The 18,553-nt window shown below is 35.5% G+C and overlaps 1 protein-coding gene and 1 long non-coding RNA gene across 12 annotated transcripts in view; one reads left to right on the top strand and one right to left on the bottom strand.

Annotated features, from left to right (window-relative positions):
- LOC141498474 (uncharacterized) overlaps positions 1–18,553 on the top strand; it is a 97,622-nt gene that overhangs the window by 35,228 nt on the left and 43,841 nt on the right. For 2 of the 3 annotated variants that reach the window (XR_012471652.1, XR_012471654.1), the window contains exons 2-4: positions 3,658–3,783; positions 3,903–4,059; positions 9,570–9,659. This is a non-coding gene — a long non-coding RNA (uncharacterized LOC141498474). The remainder of the gene's footprint in view (positions 1–3,657; positions 3,784–3,902; positions 4,060–9,569; positions 9,660–18,553) is intronic. The other variant, XR_012471653.1, reaches the window with a different exon arrangement.
- Positions 1–18,553, bottom strand: part of ZCCHC14 (zinc finger CCHC-type containing 14) — a 127,880-nt gene that overhangs the window by 81,778 nt on the left and 27,549 nt on the right. For all 9 annotated transcript variants that reach the window (XR_012471645.1, XR_012471646.1, XM_074201597.1 and 6 more), the window contains one exon: positions 9,711–9,834. Coding sequence is in view for 7 of the 9 variants with exons in the window: in XM_074201597.1 (XP_074057698.1) it covers positions 9,711–9,834 (124 nt within the window). In the remaining 2 variants the exon portion in view is untranslated. The remainder of the gene's footprint in view (positions 1–9,710; positions 9,835–18,553) is intronic.

The raw sequence follows: 18,553 nt of genomic DNA, 5'->3' as shown, positions 1-18,553 counted from the left end.
TCCAGTGGAAAAGAAGCTAGGCTTTCCTTCCCAGAAAAAATGAGTTTAATCTTTCAGGGGAAAAAAATAGATATTTAATGAAATACAGAACCTTTAAGCATTCCTGATGAAAAGATCAGAATTGAATAAAAAAATTACTTTCAAGTCTAGGACTCAAGAGAAGCATAAACTTAAAACAGAAGAGAGAGCATTATCAGATGTAAAATGGGTGCCTTTCATTATATTAAGCTCAAAAGATTTTGCTTAAACTAATCAAAATTAGAAAAAAAGCAGAAAACTGGGGGGGGAATTTTTAGATAGCAAGTTTCTCTGATAAAGGTTTAATTTCTCAAAATTACAGAGAACAGAATCAAATGTATAAGGATCACAAGTTATTCTCCAATTGATAAATGGTCAAATGAAGCAATTTTCAAAAGCAAAGCAAATTATATAAAGAAAAGCTCTGAATCACTTTTGATTAGAGAAATGCAAATTAAAACAACTATAAAGTGCTACCTTACCTATCAGGATAGGCTGGTATGAAAATGAAAGGAAAATGACAAATGTTGGAGGGGATGTAGGAAAACTGGGACACTAATGAACTACTGATAGAGTTGTGAACTGATCTACCCATTTTTGGAGAGCAATTTGGAACTATGTCCAAAAAGCTATAAAAATTGCACATACCCTTTGACCCAGAAATACCACTACTAGGCCTCAATTACAGAAAGATTAAAAAATAAAAGAAAAAGAAAAAGAACCCAAATATGCAAAAATATTTATAGTAGCTCTTTTTGTGAAGGCAAAGTATTGGACATTAAGTGGATACTCATCAATTAGGGAATGGCTGGATAAGCTGTGGTATGTGATTGTGATAGAATATTATTTTGCTCTAAGAAATGATGAGCAGGATGCTTTTTTAGAAAAACCTGTCTTACATGAACTGATGAAAAACAAAGTGAGTGGAACCAGGAGATCATTGTGCACAGTAACAGCAATATTATAATAATGATCAACTATGAATGACTTAGCTATTCTCAAGACAATTCTGAAGGATTTATGATAAAAAAAATGACGGGAATATGAATGCAGTGGAAGCACTCCTTTTTCCTTTGATGAGTGCTGTCTTTCACAACGTAGCTAATATGGAAATATGTTTTGCATGAATATACATGTAAAACCTATATCAAATTGTTTGCCTCCTCATTTGGGAGGGAGGAGAGGGAAGGATCCCAAAATTTTTAAAAAATGAATGTAAACATTGCTTTTACATCTAATTAGAAAAAAAAATAAAGGAAAGATACTGTTAACTAGATAAGCCTAGATTTTGCTGACTCAATGGTTTGTGCCTTCTTAAGAATATTACATTAACAGGAAGAGAATTTTGTTAGCTATTAGTCAAGTATATGCCTATTATGGGTATATTGTTTATAAACCCAATTATTTCCTCCATTGAATTATTATTACTTTTAAAAAAGACTCTCTAGAAAGATTAAACAGAAGATAAAATAATTTTCAAATATTATCTTTTAATTTATTATACATTCCTGTTTATTATGTCTTTTAAGAACCCCCTTATTAGATAAATTTAATAACTCAGCTTGAATATACAGACAAGTTTGTATGTTAAAACACTGAAGTTTCTTTTTTAAAAAAAGATTTGGATTTCAGTAATTCATATTGACTGAGTGGGGATTTTATGCTTTTTTTCAGCATGCAAAAAGCAGTTTTTTTTTTTAAAGAACTAATTACTACCACTACCATTGCAGGAAATAGGGTAGAGAAATAGTACTCACGGAATATTTATCTATTTCTCATTTGTTTTTTCTGCATTTCAAATGCAGCTACTTTCAATCTAGGGCTCTCCTAATCTGTCCAGCAGATCAAAGCAAATTCGAGCTACTTTATTTGGGTTATGATACTCAATACAATTATTAGTATACAGTGGAACTCTTCTTATCCTGAAGTTGTTGAATGCTTCTAAGCTATTTTTCTGCTATAGTCAATCCTGGCACGAATATGGAGGAAAAGTCTTAAAACAAATGAAAAGATAAATTTTCTTGAAGGAATCCCTGCACTGTGGTTAATGTTTATAGGATCATAGATTTAAAATTGGAAAAGTGCTTAGAAGTCATTGAGTTCAATCCTCTCATTTTATGAGGAAACTGAAGCACAGAAAAGTTAACCGATTTGCTCAGGATCAAACAGATAGTTAATATATGAGGTAGGACTCGAATCTGAGGACAAGCAAACTTATAGAGCTGCCCCGTTCTTCCATGAATATATTCTAGTAAAATTCTAGAAAGGCCACCAGTAGAATAATGATCAAGAAATCCCACCACAATCACCTCATTCAGTCCAGAACCTCACAAAATTGGTTATAATTTGTAAAATTAAAATTTAAGAAGTCTGAGAAAATGAAAGAAATACCAAATATAGGAAAAAAGCAATTCTATTCCCTTCCTTCCCCCCCCTTCTCCAGAAGCAACTCAAAACTAAAACATTTTGAGAGTTAGAAACAGATTTGTTTATATACTTAAACAGAGCTATCATGATGGAGTAGAAAGAATAAGAAACTTGGGATCAGAGTTAGATTCTTGGGTCTGTCTTTAGCCTGTTATAACCATGAGGAAGTCACTTTCCTAGTGAGATTTAGCTTGTTCAAATGAAAAACAAAATGATCTCTCTCCAAGGTCTCATTAAGCTTTAAAAATTCCATGACTTTTTATAATTCATGTTACAATAAGTTAATTTAATATAAAGTACCACAAGGGCAGAAAATTATCAATACTAGTAAAATAAATGAGGCAACTTGGTAGCACAGTGGATAGAGCCTGAAATTAGGAGGACCTGAATTCAAATCCAGTCTCAGCCACATACTTGTGTGACCTTGGGCAGGTCACTTAACCCCATTGCCTTACAAAAGACAAAACAAAACACTAGAAAGGTTAAGAATCTCTCTAGTCTGTGCTATGTGATGGTATAAAAAAGAATTTCTTTTTTTTTAATTTAAGGCAATGGGGTTAAGTGACCTGCCCAAGATCACACAGCTAGGCAATTATTAAGTGTCCGAGGCCATATTTCAACTCAGGTTTTCCTGACTCCCGGGCTGATATTCTATCCCACTACACTACTAGTTGCCCCTCTAAAATGATTTTTTAAAGTTTACATGAAAACAAAGTCAAACTGCAGGAAAACTTTAAATAACTTGGGAAGTGACAAAGAGGAGACATGTGGTATTTGTCATCTGTTGTTTGTTTCTATTCCACTAACAATTAAGCTTAATACAAAATATTATAAATGAGAAATTCATCAACATTATGGACTTTAGATTTTGCTTTATGTGGACTTCATAATTTTAAATCACACTTCTAATTTAGATGGAGAACAAAAAAGAACACTGACATGATCCTGATTTCACTGAGAATAAAATGTGTAAACTAACTGCCCCAATAAGGAACAAATGAATAAAACATTTACTGTGTACAAAACTTTGTGCTAGATCCCAGGGAGACAAAGAGAAAGTAAAACAAGTCCCTTGCTCTAAAGGAGCTCAAATTCTTTTTTTTATTTAAATTTTTCTTTTTTTTCCCCCAATTTCATGTAATGATAGATTTCAACATTCATTTCCTATAAACTTTTGAGTTCCACATTTTTCTGTTTCCTTCCTTATGACAGAGTAATATGATCTAGGTCACACCTGTACAGTCAAGCTGATCGTGTATAACCTAGATTTCCATATTAAGGAGCACAGATTCTAGTGACAAATCCAACACAAATGGAAGATTTCAGCTACAAGAGATGGTGATGCCTCTTTTTAAATCATTACTTCACTGACAAAAATCAATTTCTGATGTTGAACCATCTGACAGCATTCAAGGACTTCGATGGCCACAACTATCTTTTCTTTTCTTGGTCTTCAGGAATTGTAACAGCTACAGTCCCTGAAGGAACAATTGCCAGTTTGCCTACTCAAGAGGATCTTTCCCATGATAAGGACTGATAACTCTGGGTGGAAATCCAACTATTTTCCTGGACTCTTGGGCTCGGGGTCCTAGGCTGTCTCTATCAGAGCCTGAGGTAAGAAGGTTGTCAAGGTGGTGGTGAAAGTTTACCTTGCTGGGCCCCATGCTGCCTATCTCTCCCTAAGGTGGTCTTGCTTATTGCTTCAATGAGACTTGCTTGTAGGTTGCCTTTGTTCAGCAGTGACCAACAAGCTGGTAGGGATGGCTAGCCCCTTCTCCACAGGAGCTGTTTTACTGAAAGTCTAAAGATCCCAGAAAGCACCTTAGCAAACATTCAACTTACTTTTCAAAAAAGAGGTGGCTGCCAAAAGTATCACTAGGTTAAAAATAAAAATCTTTTCTATAAGAGAAGAATGATGGATGATTATAGCAATAACATTAATAAAGCAGAGTAGCGGAAAGTAGAATCAATTTAAAGAAAGCTCGGCAAAGATATCCAAGAAGGTAAAGTCATCACAAGAGCACTTAAGAGTGAAAATGGAAGGACAATAAGCAAGGAAAATGGAAGATTTCAAATTCTATTTCCATAAAAAAAAGATAGTGGATCTAACATAGTTGGGACCTAACATCACAAACCCTAAGTTACAGGAGTTCTTCACCTTTTTTGTATCATGGACACCCTTCAAAAGACTGATCAACTTCATGGATTAATTCTCAGAATGATGCTTTTAAATAACTAAAGTAAAAGAATAAATTTCCATTAGAAGTTAGTAAAAATAAAGAAGTAAATTTTTTTCTCATACAAGTTTCAAGGTTAAGAACCTGTTGTAAGAAACAGGATTAGATGGAATAAAAATAAGAGATTCAGCTAGCCTGAACCAAAAGCATGAACAGGGAAGATCCTTGCTGGAAATTATATAATTATGAGAATATTAAGGGACTAATTTACCAGGTAACTGAATGAAGGAAAGATACAAAAGCATGGGGGAAAAAATCTAAGATCTTAATAATACTGAAAAGAAGTGAGTGAAAGAATATCAGTAATAACAACCTCTATGCCTACTCCTTACGAGAGTCATCTCTACATAAATTGAGAGTATTAACAAGAAACTAGCTGGTGCCTTCAACTGATATTCCACAATTTAAAGATATAGAAAATATAAGATGTAATCATGTAAAGTGTCTTATTGACTAAACATTTTTTTTTTGAAAGGCAATGGGGTTAAAGTGAATTTCCCAAGATCACACAGTAAGGTAATTATTAAGTTGTTTGAGGTTGAATTTGAACTCAGGTCTTCCTGACTCCAGTGCTGGTGCTCTATCCACTGCACCACCTAGCCGTCCCTGATTAACCATTTGAGGTATCTTGTGAATAATGGGGTCCATCAGACCCTCCTGCTTAACACTGTGCTGACTCTCATCAAAACTTAAAAGCACAGCAAACATCCCTAGAAGAGATCAGTAACCACTCAAAGGAGTTGTCCATCCACAAAGGAAAGATCAAAATGGACGAGGAATATTTACCGTTGAGATGTCAAAATACATTCTATACAGACGCATCTCATAAGAAGTTATTTAACATTATGTGTATCTAGGCCAAACAATAGATTTGACAACAGGTTGAGCACAGTCTTGAAACAAAAGGGTTTGTTGCTTCTGGATATTGTAAAGCTGTTTTACTGATCATGAGTTTCCATGAAAAAATGTCCATCTTTTCAATATTAACATTCTACCAGTACTACAATATGATAGTGAAACATATAACACTACTTCCTACTGCCTCTGAAAAACTAAAGAGAAGTATCATACAAAGGACAGTAGGTACATGGTGGGTGTGAGTAGATGCTAACAAACAATGAAGGACTTCAGAGATTCTAAATTTTGTTTTAGTCAATGAAGTGATTTAAAGCAGAAAAAAATAAAAAGATCCACTATTACACCAAGATGGAAAAAGCACAATGTTTTTTAGCATCCAGTTCACTTGCACAGGGGATAATGTTGGTTACTCTTGGGATCATTAAGTTTTTAAAGCCCCAGTCACATTCAAGATTTCCATGTTACCAAATGATATAAGTGTTGCAGAAAAGATGCAAAATTGGGGTGGCTAGGTGGCGCAGTGAATAGAGCACTTAACCCCATTGCCTTGAAAAAGCTAAAAAAAAGATGCAAAATTTAAATTTTTCAATTAATTACAAACCCAATCCTCTTTCCACATTTTTAACATTTTCTATTTATTTAAAGTTAAATTCCTAATCAAAACACACCCACAGAGGTGGCTAGGGTGGCTCAATGGATACAGCACTAGCTCTGGAGTCAGGAGTACCCGAATTCAAATCCGGTCTCAGACACTTAATAATTACTTAGCTGTGTGGCCATGGGCAAGCCACTGCCTTGCAAAAAACAACAACAACAACAACAACAAAAAAAAACCCCCAAAACACCCACATTCAAATATAAAAATAAAAACACATTTCAGAGTAAAAAAAAAAATTTTTGTTGGGATCATCTACATCTTTCTTCATTAGTGTGTTTAATTATGAGCGAATTGTATGTCCTTTTGGTACAATGCTATCTATTTTAATAAAGTTCATTGTAAGCAACCATTTTAGTGGAGAAAATACCTAATCTAGAGAAAGAACAAATCTGAAGAACAGTTCACTACTCATTTCCCACAAGGTTGCAGTCCTCTGGATAGCATAATACTCTCTAGACTTCATCCTTCATCATACTAACCTTGAAAATCTTATCTAGTCAGTACTCTCTGCCTCTGGAAGCCTTCCCTTTCTCCTTTTTTTCTCATTGAAGGAGGGACAGTGCAGAATTCTTCACAAATCCTCTAAGGAGAGTGACCAGGGTAACCAACTCTTCATTTTCTATTAGGGTGCACTCCTCTGGACTTCAACATGTCCCTGAACTGAGAACCCTTCTTCTTTCCCACCCCATTCAGCATCTTTTGATATGTTTTCTTCCTCCATTAGACAGTGAGCTCTTTGTATCCCTAGGTGCTTATCACAGTGCCAAGCATGTGGTAGTTATTTCATGTTTATTGACTATAATTAAAAACTGAAAAACAAATATCAAATGTAAATTAGAGTAGACACAATCCAATTAAGTTCTCCACTTGAATTCCATCATTTATCAAAGTTTTTAAATCCAATAATGGACTAAACTCTACTACAGGCAGGGACAAATAATAAATCAAAATGTTGACTAAGAAAATCTAGATAGTCATGTTCTATGTAAAAAAGGATATGTTTTGATAGATAAGCAACAATTGGAAGGATAGTTAAGGATCTATAAGACATGAGTTCTAATGGCAGAATATAATAGGGGAAAAGAAAAAACAAAAGAAATCCTAAATCCACTCGGGTCAGATTAGTTTTTACTTCAAGGTTATTGAAACTATCTTTTAAGACTTAATCAGGGGCAGCTAGGTGGTTCAGTAGATAAAGCATTGACCCTTGAGTTAGGAGAACCCAAGTTCAAATTCAGCCTCAGACAATTGCCTAGCTGTGTGACCTTGGGCAAGTCACTTAACCCCATTGCCATAAATAAACAAACAAAGACTTAATTGACTCAGGGGACTCAAGTTCAGGCTGTTAATGTGTATGAGCATATATACTGCATGTATTCCAGTAGAGATAAGATGTTTGATCATCATACTGCCACCAGGAACAGAGGCAGGGGTTACATCAACTGAATTAAGGCCATCTCCTCCCTCAATATCCTTATTTAATATTCTTTCTTTGCTACTATTAAGTAAATTTCCTTTTGTTTATTAGTAAATGTCCCACAAATACCAGATGGTTCTAATTTCAATCCTAACTACCACAGCACTAGCCTGAATCAGATCTACAACTTCCAGCAAATATATCCAGAATGAGAAAACTACCCTGAGATAGGACTGAGATGTGAAACTATTTCTAAAGTGAGACGAGTCATCCAAACTGGGATTTGGATAAGGACCTTATATTAGACGATAATGTAGGGCTGCAAATTTAAGAAGAGGTCTGTGAAGATCCTGAGGCAGCTAGATGGCTCAGTGAATAGAATACTGAGCCTGAAGTCAGGAAAACCCAAGTTCAAATTCTGCCTTTTGACACTTACTAGCTGTGTGCCCCTGGGCAAGTCATTTAATGTTTGCCTTAGTCCATAGAAGGAGGAAATGGCAAGCCCCTCCAGTAACAATACCAAGAAAACCTTATGGAGAATATAGGTCCATGGAGTTACAAAGACTAAGGCATGACTGAACAGTATCATGGTGGAGATCATCAAACAAACAAATTTTTTAGGGTGAGTGATTCATTGTTCTATCCATAAGGTTGTATTGAGTAGGAAAAATTATTTCCAATAATGATGATGATGATAGGAATAATATATAGTACCATAAAAATGATAACTGTTAAGTTTTAAAAAGTACTTTATAAATATCATCTACCCCACACCCATGATGTACAGTCCATTATCCCCATTTTACAGATAAAGCAAATGAGGCAGGCAAAAAATTACATGATTTCTCTTGGGTTATACAGCTAAGAAATATTTGAGGCTGAGTCTGAATTCAGAGTCCAGCTGTCTAATGACATGTATTGAGTCACCTAGATACCTAGCTTCTATGGTTATGTTTATTTTTGGCTATATAAATCCCTGTAGAGGATTGGGTTCTCCACAAATATCTGAGAAAATGACTCTTCAAGTTCATCCCCTTTAAGGGATTTCAAAAATATGTCAATGATTAAAGAAACCCCTTACAGAGTATCCTCATGGTTTTTGCTGAACCCACCAATTATGTTGGATAATTGTTATTCTTTATATCTGAAACTTAAAACTTACTTAGTTCTATACAACAAAGGCCCCTCACTCAGGTAATTCTCTATTTTTTCCACAAAGCCATTCATAAAACGAGTTCTGCTTTTAATTTTGCTGATTTCCATTATTTAAAAAAAAGCTAATTACAGGGGCAGCTAGGTGGCACAGTGGATAAAGCACCAGCCCTGGAGTCAGGAGTACCTGAGTTCAAATTTGACCTCAGACACTTAATAATTACCTAGCTGTGTGGTCTTGGGCAAGCCACTTAACGCTATTGCCTTGCAAAAACTTAAAAATAAAAAGCTAATAATATTTGTCCCTCATTCTTGAAGAAGACAATGACAAGATAATGTCATGACAAGGAAGTTAACTGGATTTGAGTGAGGGGCTGCTCTGCTAAGTCACCAGTCTCGGTTTCTCCTCCAGAGTCATCTGTGTCCAGTGGTCAGCTACAATAAGGACAACTGGAGATGGCCTGGATTTGAGGCAATAAGAATTTTTGCTAAAGGTCACACAACTAGTAAGTGACTGAGGTTAGAACTGAACTTGCTAGTGATCTATTCACTGCTCCCCCTAGGTCTACTAAATATAATACAGAGTTTAAAAGAGGTACCAGAGTTAACAGTTTTGGAAACATTTAGTTATTTGGTGAAAAATTATTTACATGAAGTAAACTTCCACCTTGGGGCAGGCTAAAGTGGGTAAAAGTGCCAGGCCTAGATTCAGTAAGACTTATCTTCGCGAATTCAAATCAGGCCTTTACGAGCCTGAGCAAGTCACTTCATTCTGCTTTGTTCTATTTCCTCATCTGTAAAGGGAGAAGAAAATATTTGTAACCTATAAATTACTGCAATCTTTGCCAAGAAAAACCCAAAAGGGGACAGAGGCATTGAAGACGACTGAAAGGTCTGAAGAACAAAAAACATTTACCTTCTAAGTCTGCAGTTTAGTACTCACCTTTAGAGTGTTTTCCTGAAGGCCTCTTGGGTAAAGACTCCTCAATGGAATGTGCTGATGTATGTAGTGCATTTTCCAAACTGTTACCAACACTATTTATAGGGGTCTCTGCTCTTGGGGTGACCTAAGGAAACAAAAACAAGAACACAATAATTATGGATTTCCAATTTTTTCCATTAAAATTAGTTTAGTTTTTTTTTCTTGTATGACTGTACTCATAGAATACAACTAGCTGATAGTGGCAAATCTGTAGGTTAGTACATAGTTTTGTAATTTAAATGATTTCAGGCTGTTATTTCAAGTTATCACTTTTAAAAACTTTATTTGAATATGTTACAGTTTTAAGATACCTCCAATTTTGTGTTTGTTAACAACCACAAACTGTTATTGGATGCTATGGCTACAAAAAGACAAAAATCCTCTTCTCAAGGAGCTTACATTCTCTCAAAAGAATTCATACGTATAACAAACAAATACAAAGTAAATGGCAGCAACTTGGGATACTGAAATGAGCAATGGATATAAAGTTAGAGAACCTGGGTTTCAAATTCTGATTCTATGCAAACCCCGGCATGTCACTGAATATCTTTTCTTTATCTAGCCAATGAAGGTACTCATTTGATGATATGCAAAGTGCTTCTTTTGGCACTATAATCCTATGACTCACTCCATAGAGAGTCGTAGGATGGTCTGGTGAGCCATGGCGGATCTCACCTAGCAGAGATGTGGGTGCTTTTGAAGGCAGTGCTACATGCAGCAAAGACAAATTTGGTGAAAAAGATAGGAATGAACTACCCACATTTCTACTAGAGTAGTTGTCTGTGAAGTTTTAAAAATATTTTCATAACTATTTCAATACAACTGGTTTCCTTTTTAATCCTATGCAGCTTATTTTATACATCTAAAACATTATTCTGAAAAGAGGTTTATGAGTTTCCTCAGTTAGCCAAAGTTGTATGCTAGCAAGCACAGTTAACTTCTGGGATGTTGAGAGACACTTTAAAATGCCACTGACAATAACTTGGGTCAGAATGAGGCAAAAAGCAATTAGGAAATTGGAAATTTGCATTCTTCTTCCCCCTCCCTTTAATCCATGTGATGGCCTGAAGGAACTGTCATGGGAATTATATAACATTACATGTTACCTACATTATATTAAATACAAGACAAAATTTATCATAATCAAGATTGAAAAAAGATTAATTTATCTTCTGCCTTTTCCCCTCAATACTGATTTATTTTACTCCAGATAATCTTTAATTCAAAATGCAATGTCTTTAAAGTCTATAATGCACTTCTTTTTTGCAGGGGAAAACTGAAAAACTCTAGAGTTAATTTCTCTATTACATATAATAAAAGTTATGTTACTGATACAGCTCCAAGGAAAAGTCACAGAATTTTAAAGGGAAGTCAGAGGAAAATTTTTTCAAGCTCTAGAATTTCAAGCTCTTCAGGTCTTTTTCAGATCGCCACAAATGGGGATATCTACTATCTTGTTTACTCCTTTAATTAAATGTCTTTTCTTTGTGCACTAGCAATCACAATGGAAAAAGTAATATTTCACCTATTTTTAATTTTTTTAAGGGTTTTTTTGCAAGGCAATGGAGTTAAGTGGCTTGTCCAAGGCCACACAGCTAGGGGAATTATTAAGTGCCTGAAGCTGAATTTGAACTCAGGTCCTCCTGACTCCAGGGCCGGTGCTCTCTATTCACTGAGCCACCTAGCTGACCCCTATTTAATTCTTAAGACTGGTAGCTCCCTGGTTTCTTTACTCCACTGTTTTCAGCTTTAATATTGGTTAGCCTGAGAACTTAAATCACCACTTAAAACATTATTCTTATGAGGAAAATTATCTAAACCAATCAGTTTATGAAATAAAAATACAACTAATTTTGAACAAAGTGAGAAGTGCACATTGACCAATCTTGTTCTTTCTTTAAATGTCCAGAATTATATCTAGATATTTAGTTAAGAGTTTTGGAATAAAGGAAAAAATGAAAATACAGATCCAAGGAAGCAATGTTAATTTTTATTTTGTTTTTGAATAGTCCCCTAAGCCATCCCTCATTTTAGGAAACAGAATCCTAGCATTCATAGTGTCATAGCACTATAGAAAGAATCTTAAGACATCTAGTTGAAATCCTTCCTGTGAGAGAATCACAGGATCATAGAGACTTTTAGAGGTCACTGATTTCAATGCCCCCTCCTTTAAAAAATTCATTTATTTTGAATTTTACAATTTTCCCCCTAATCTCGCTTCCCTCCCCCTACCCCCCACCCCCCACAGAAGGCATGCAGTTAGTCTTTGCATTGTTTCCGTGGTATACATTGATATAAGTTGAATGTGATGAGAGACATCACATCCTTAAAGAAAAAAATAAAGTATAAGAGATAGCACAATTACATAATGATAGCAGAGTTTTTTTTGTTAATTAAAGGTAACAGTCTTTGGTCTTTGTTTAAACTCCACAATTCTTTCTCTGGATACAGAAGGTATTCTCCATCACAGAGACCCCAAAATTGTGCCTGATTGTTGCACTGATGGAATGAGTAAGTTCATTATTGTTGATCATCACCCCCATGTTGCCTTTAGGGTGTAACAATGTTCTTCTGGTTCTGCTCATCTTGCTCAGCCCAATGCCCTCTTTTTAAAAGATGAGGAATTGAGATCTGGTTATGACAGGCTAGGTCTCCTGACTTTTTCCTACTATTTCATGCTACATCAATGTCTCAAGGAAGTAAGAGCAAAACTCAGAACCCAGGTTCCTGGCCTTCAAATTCAGTGCTCTGTCCACTATCCACTATCAATGTAAAATTTATTTTAAAAAGTGCTTTAAGGTAAAAATATATCCCATGTTACTTTCTGTAATACATATACTGTTCTTTGCATATGAAAATTCTGCCTACCTATTCACAGAAATTCTGCTAAGATGTTTGCCAAGCAGTTCTAACAGAATTGTGCTGAATCGCTAGCACCAAGCAAGCTCGATGGCTTTGCTTACAGTTGGAGTATGTGTAATTTGTGGCTATTTCTCTAGCTAAAGAACCTGTGACTTTGGCCTTACTAGCACCATGCTCTCATCAAATTAGTGAATCATAAAATTAAATTATAAAACAATTGAGAAGTTTTAAAAAAGAATGATGCAGTTCTTGTTCAGTCGATCTACAAAATTAAAAATATTACAATTTTTCACTCACTTAGAATGGTACCTACAAGTACTGCCAATCTTTTGAGGAAAGTACTTTGCAAGCCTTAAAGTGATTATACAAATATGAATTGTTAAAAATTGCTCAAATTGCTTTGTACTAGAGCAAATTGCAAGACTGATACCTCAACAGATGCCTCACTATGTAGCATGGCTACTTGAGATCATCAGCACATAAAGCAATGTCCCAAGGTTCTGTCTGCTATTAGTCTATATACTTTCTCCATTGTAAGGTTCATACCCTCAAGTACCATCTCTATATAGGAGAATTCAAAATACTGTTTTTTTAGCTTTTACCAAAGCTGTAGTTCCCACCTAAATGTTCAATTACTTAAAAAATTAGCCTTATCTTCTCTCTTCCTAACTTTCCTATTTCTGATAATGGTAATTTTTAGTCACCTAAGCTTCAAACCCTGGTGGTATCTTTTAACTTATCCATGGACCCCATATTCTGTCAGATAGCCTTGTATCTTTTATTTGCACCATCTCTCCCCTCTTGGTCCATTCTCATTAACACCACTTTAGACTTGGACCTTTATTCACCAAGACAACCTTCTGAGTTTTTAGCCTCTCTTCTCTTGGTACTCTCCTTTCTCCACATATCTTAAAAAAATAATGAAATCTCTCTTCCCCACATACTTTTTAAAAAAATAATTCATTCATTCAACAAATATTCAAGACATTCACCTTCTGCTCAAAAATCTTCAGTGGGTCCCTATTAACTATATTATAAAAGTCTTAACTCTATATCAACTAATTAATAAATTGACAAGTATTGGCAATGAGGTTATAAAGATTCAAGTAAGATGGTTTCTGCCCAAGAAGAGCTTGCAATCCGGCCAGGGGAGACAACACATACTTATCTTGGTGTGTAGACAGAAAATATTTCAGGGTAGGATGAGCAGTATACTCTTAAGAGAGAGGAAGACAGAATGTGAAAAAAAGCTTTTACTTAGAAGGTAGTCAATGAGATGAGCCTTGAAGAAAATGGAATTTAGTAAGAATCAAAGAACATTTCAGTAATAGGAGACATCCAGGCAAAAGCCCTGAACCGGGAGCTGGAATACTCTGTGTGTATATCAAAGAAGGTGGCCAATTTGTCTTGGTAGGAAGATAACATAAAAAAGGATGGAAGGTCAAATTGTGGGGTTAATACTTGTGGAAGGAAGTATTAACCCCACAATTTGACCTTCCATCCTTTTTAGGCTGTTATTTAAAAATCTCTCACAATCTAGTTGTAGTTTACTTTTTTGGTCTTACACCCCCCCCCCCCCAACTGACCTACCTAAACCCTCATTCTAGTTAAAATGGCCTTGCATTTTATACTGCTCACTATAAATGTCCACTTGACTTACACCTCTTCCTATCACAATCAAAACCACTGACTTTTTTTTTTTGCAAGGCAAATGGGGTTAAATGGCTTGCCCAAGGCCACACAGCCAGGTAATTATTTAATGTCTGAGACTGGATTTGAACCCAAGTAACTCCTGACTCCAAGGCTGGTGCTTTATCCACTACACCTCCTAGCCGCCCCCACCCACTGACTTTTAATAATAATAATAATAATGTTTGTCCTTCATTCTTGAAGAGGACTACATCATCAGAGAAGTGAAGCCATGACATTGCACATAAATTGAATTTGAGTGAGAGAATGCTATGCAAGATTACCAGCCACGCTTTCTCCTCAAGAGCCACTTGGATCCAGGAGCCAGATGTGAATCAAGATGCCTGGAGATGATCCTGGATGGGAGACAGTCAGGGTTAAGTAACTTCCCCAAGGTCACACAGCTAGTGAATGTCAGAGGCTGGATTCAAACTCTCATCCTCCTGATTCCAAGGCCAGTGCTCTATCTACTGCATCATCCAGCTGCCCTTACCCACAGGCTTTTACAACTATTCAAAGCCCACCTCTCCCATTAAGTCTTTCCTGATCAATACTGCTACCAGTGATTTTTTTTCCCCTCTCTAGTTCCCTCATATAAGGTATCACACATGACATTTTAATGCAGTTATTTGTTCATGTTTTCCCAACTAAATTCTCTAAGTTCCTGAAGACTCTGGGACTATGTTTTATACTTTTATAATGCTCAGCACAATAAGTTTATACATAAGAGGACTTAAAATGATAAAATAGATAAAACAGGTAAGAACTGGTTACACCAATACTCACCCACCATTCCAACTCAAAGCTTAAGTTCCTATTCCATAGTCTTATCTTTTGCACCCCTCTCCCCATTCCTTATGATAGCTCACCAAATAATCAGATTTATAGCAAAAAGCAATTTTACAAAGCCATTGTCCTCATTTTTCAGCTAGGTGGCACAATGGATAGAGCACTGGCCTTAGAGCCGGGAGTACCTGAGTTCAAGTGACTCCAGACACTTACTAGCTGTGTGACTTTAGGTAAGTCTCTGATTGCCTTGTGGTTTATCCAGGGCCAAACTCCAGGTGTTCTCACTCATGTCTGGTCACTGGATTTAAATGAGTCTGGAGGAATAAGTGAGGTTGATGACCTAGCACAGTCCCTCCCCCTCACTAAAACACAATTTACCTGCTTGTCATGGCATCACCTCCCTGATGTCTTGGTCTTCTTTGAGAATGATAGATACAAATCATCATCATCATCACAGGACCAGAGAGGTTAAACAATCTAAAGATTCATTGGATAGTAAGTAATAAAACTTTTTTGCTAGACAGTGTGCCTAATTCAATAACAGTTCTTTCCACTTTTAATTTCCAATGGAGGTTTGTTAAATCCCACAAGAGGAAGAAAACTATACCCTAATTAGACAGATTTCAGAATAACCGAGAGTCCCAGCTTTACAACTGCGAACTCTGTGAAATCATCACAGCACCACCCACTGATCGATCCTTAGAGCCTTCTTCCAAACTCTTGGGAAAAAAATTCACAAGTAGAGATCCAAATCCTATCTTAGGCCATTCAATAGGTTATATATTTCCCTAACAACTTGTCAGGTCCCCACAAGTTTCTCCAGTCCTTCTTTCCTTCACAGCTATGGATCTTGAAATTTTAAATAAGAATGTACGGGGGCAATCTTATTGCCATGTATGAAATGAACCTGGAGAATATCTAGTGCATTTCTCCCCATTTCATTTTATGTTTTTGTTTTTTGTTTTTGTTTTTTGTTTTTGCTAGGCAATGGGGTTAAGTGGCTTGCCCAAGGCCACACAGCTAGGTAATTATTAAGTGTCTGAGACCAGATTTGAACACAGGTACTCCTGACTCCAGGGCCGGTGCTTTATCCACTGCGCCACCTAGCTGCACCCCCCCTTCATTTTATAAAGAAATTGAAGTGTAAACAAATTACTTGTCCAAGGTCACACAGGAAGCAAGACAGGGAATTGAACCCAGATATTTTTATTCTAAATCTTGCCATTTTCTATTACACTAAAATATATCAAATTACTATGTAATTCAAGAGACATTTTTTTTAGCATACTCATTTTCTTCAATATATCTTTCCAAACTTGCTTTTAATCTTCCACATGTTCAATTTTCCCAACAAGGCTTCCCATCTTCACTTTGATATTTTGCTTATGCATAAGGCCATCTTCAATTGAACTTTCCAGAAACTTTTTTATTTTTTTTTATTTTGGGTTAAAGCTAATTTATCCCATGTGACTTTAGCAGTAAACTCAAAAGCTTTCTGACTCATGCTCACGCTGAAGCACAAGTCATTTTAGTTTAATGTCCTCAACAGCAGAGATCTGATAATTTCCAAATGGTGCCCTTCAGCTAAGATGATAATATTACAGTTATGTATTTTACACAAATTTTAATGCATAAATATTTTTATCCAAGTCTTCATCAATGCAAGGCCTAATTTTATTTTTAAAGAATTATAAAACATCCTCCACTATAACAATCATTTTTTTTCTCTTTCCATTACTAAGCTACTACAAACTGCGAGAGTTTTAAATCTGACATTTAATTGATAAATAGAAAACAAATCTGCTTCAAATGGTATGCTTTTAAGCAATGAAATTTTACTTCAGAAAGCAGGGGGATTCCAAGTTCAATATATTTTTGTGCAACTTATAACTCTATTCTACACAAATAAATCTTAGTATGATAATATGCATGCTGCCAAGTTAAATTCAATTAGTAACGCAGATCATTCAGTGAGTTTCAATGAGGAAAATTTCAGAGCTATATAAAGTAGTAATATAAGGTAGCTAGGTGGCACAGTAGATAAAGCACTGGCCCTGGAGTCAGAAGGGCCTGAGTTCAAATCTGGACTTAAGATACTTAATAATTACCTAGCTGTGTGGCCTTGGGCAAGTCACTTAACCCCACTGCCTTAAATAAATAAAATCTTTTTAAAAATTAAGTAATAACCATTAGAATTGAAAATGATCATCTCACTTACATGAAGATGGATCAGTAAAGTTGGGTATGTTTAAGAAGGAATGTAGCCTAGGTAGTCTCTATGGTATACTTTAATTCTAGGCTTCTAAGATTATAATTTTAAGAGCAGTCAAAAACTCTAGTATAAAAAACTGATTTTTCAACCTCTTTGGAGATGACACACTTTCCTATTTGTTTAATTTCATACACATGTATGCATGCATTCACACATGAATATACTCATACACATAATTACCCCATTTTGAAAAAAGTGAGTTTTCAATGAACTTTTATAAATTTTACATAAATAGAATTAAACCTGAAGTGCAATGAAGATACAAATCAACTCTAGATGAGTTTATGATGAACATAGCTCAAAAGAGGCTTAAATAAATACTGACTGACTGATTAAGCCTATAAAACTTTCTGGCTTACCTACCTGTATATTTATGCATCTGAATTACAAAACTGATAGAAATTTTGGTGTTTTAAAAATTATTTCACTGGCCCTTCAACAAGTAGATGATGATAGACTAACCTACTGATCACTTTAGGACCACCAGTTCTCAATCTACAGAAGACTCAAACCCTTCAATCCAAAATGGTATTGAAATTACCTACTGAGAATGCTTACAAGCTATGGAGAAGGCCAAGTCAGCATTTCAAATGTTCAAGGGTTAGAGAATGGAGATAAGGAAGTTGCTGGCATATACCTGACTCTGTGCTTCAGAATAATTTCAAAAGATTTAAACTGTAAAAGATCTGATTCAATTAGTATATATTAGCCTAGTGCCAGTGGCACCAGGCATTATTGGATAGATTCAAAGACAAAATGAAAAAATGATCCCTGCCCTCAAGGATCTTCCATTAGTATGTTTTTGTGGCAGAGGAGCAGAGAAATCAACATCATATATACAGTACATACACAATACAAATACAAAGTAATGTAGGGGAGGCAAAGAGCAAGAAAGTTCCCCACATAAGGTGGAACTTGAGGCTTGAATGAAATTAGGATTTTCAATAAGAGGAGATGAAGAGGAAAAACAGGTTATGAGATAGAATATCTTGTACAGGGAAGAAGTGGGTTTTTAGCTAAAATAGAGATATGCAAGTGGGGTTGATATGAAATAAACCTGAAATGATAAATGTCAAACATAAGAATTGATATTTTTTTAAACTTGGGGGCCACTGAAGCTTTTTGAGCAAGGGAGAGTAATAAAAAACTGATGGTCAACAGGCTCAAATGCTCTGTGATCAATGAATTTAGT

This window comes from Macrotis lagotis, chromosome 1, assembly GCF_037893015.1.
Source record: "Macrotis lagotis isolate mMagLag1 chromosome 1, bilby.v1.9.chrom.fasta, whole genome shotgun sequence".
NCBI lineage: Eukaryota > Metazoa > Chordata > Mammalia > Peramelemorphia > Peramelidae > Macrotis > Macrotis lagotis.
Note: the sequence above shows the minus strand (reverse complement) of the source record. Positions and strands in the feature narration are given on the sequence as shown.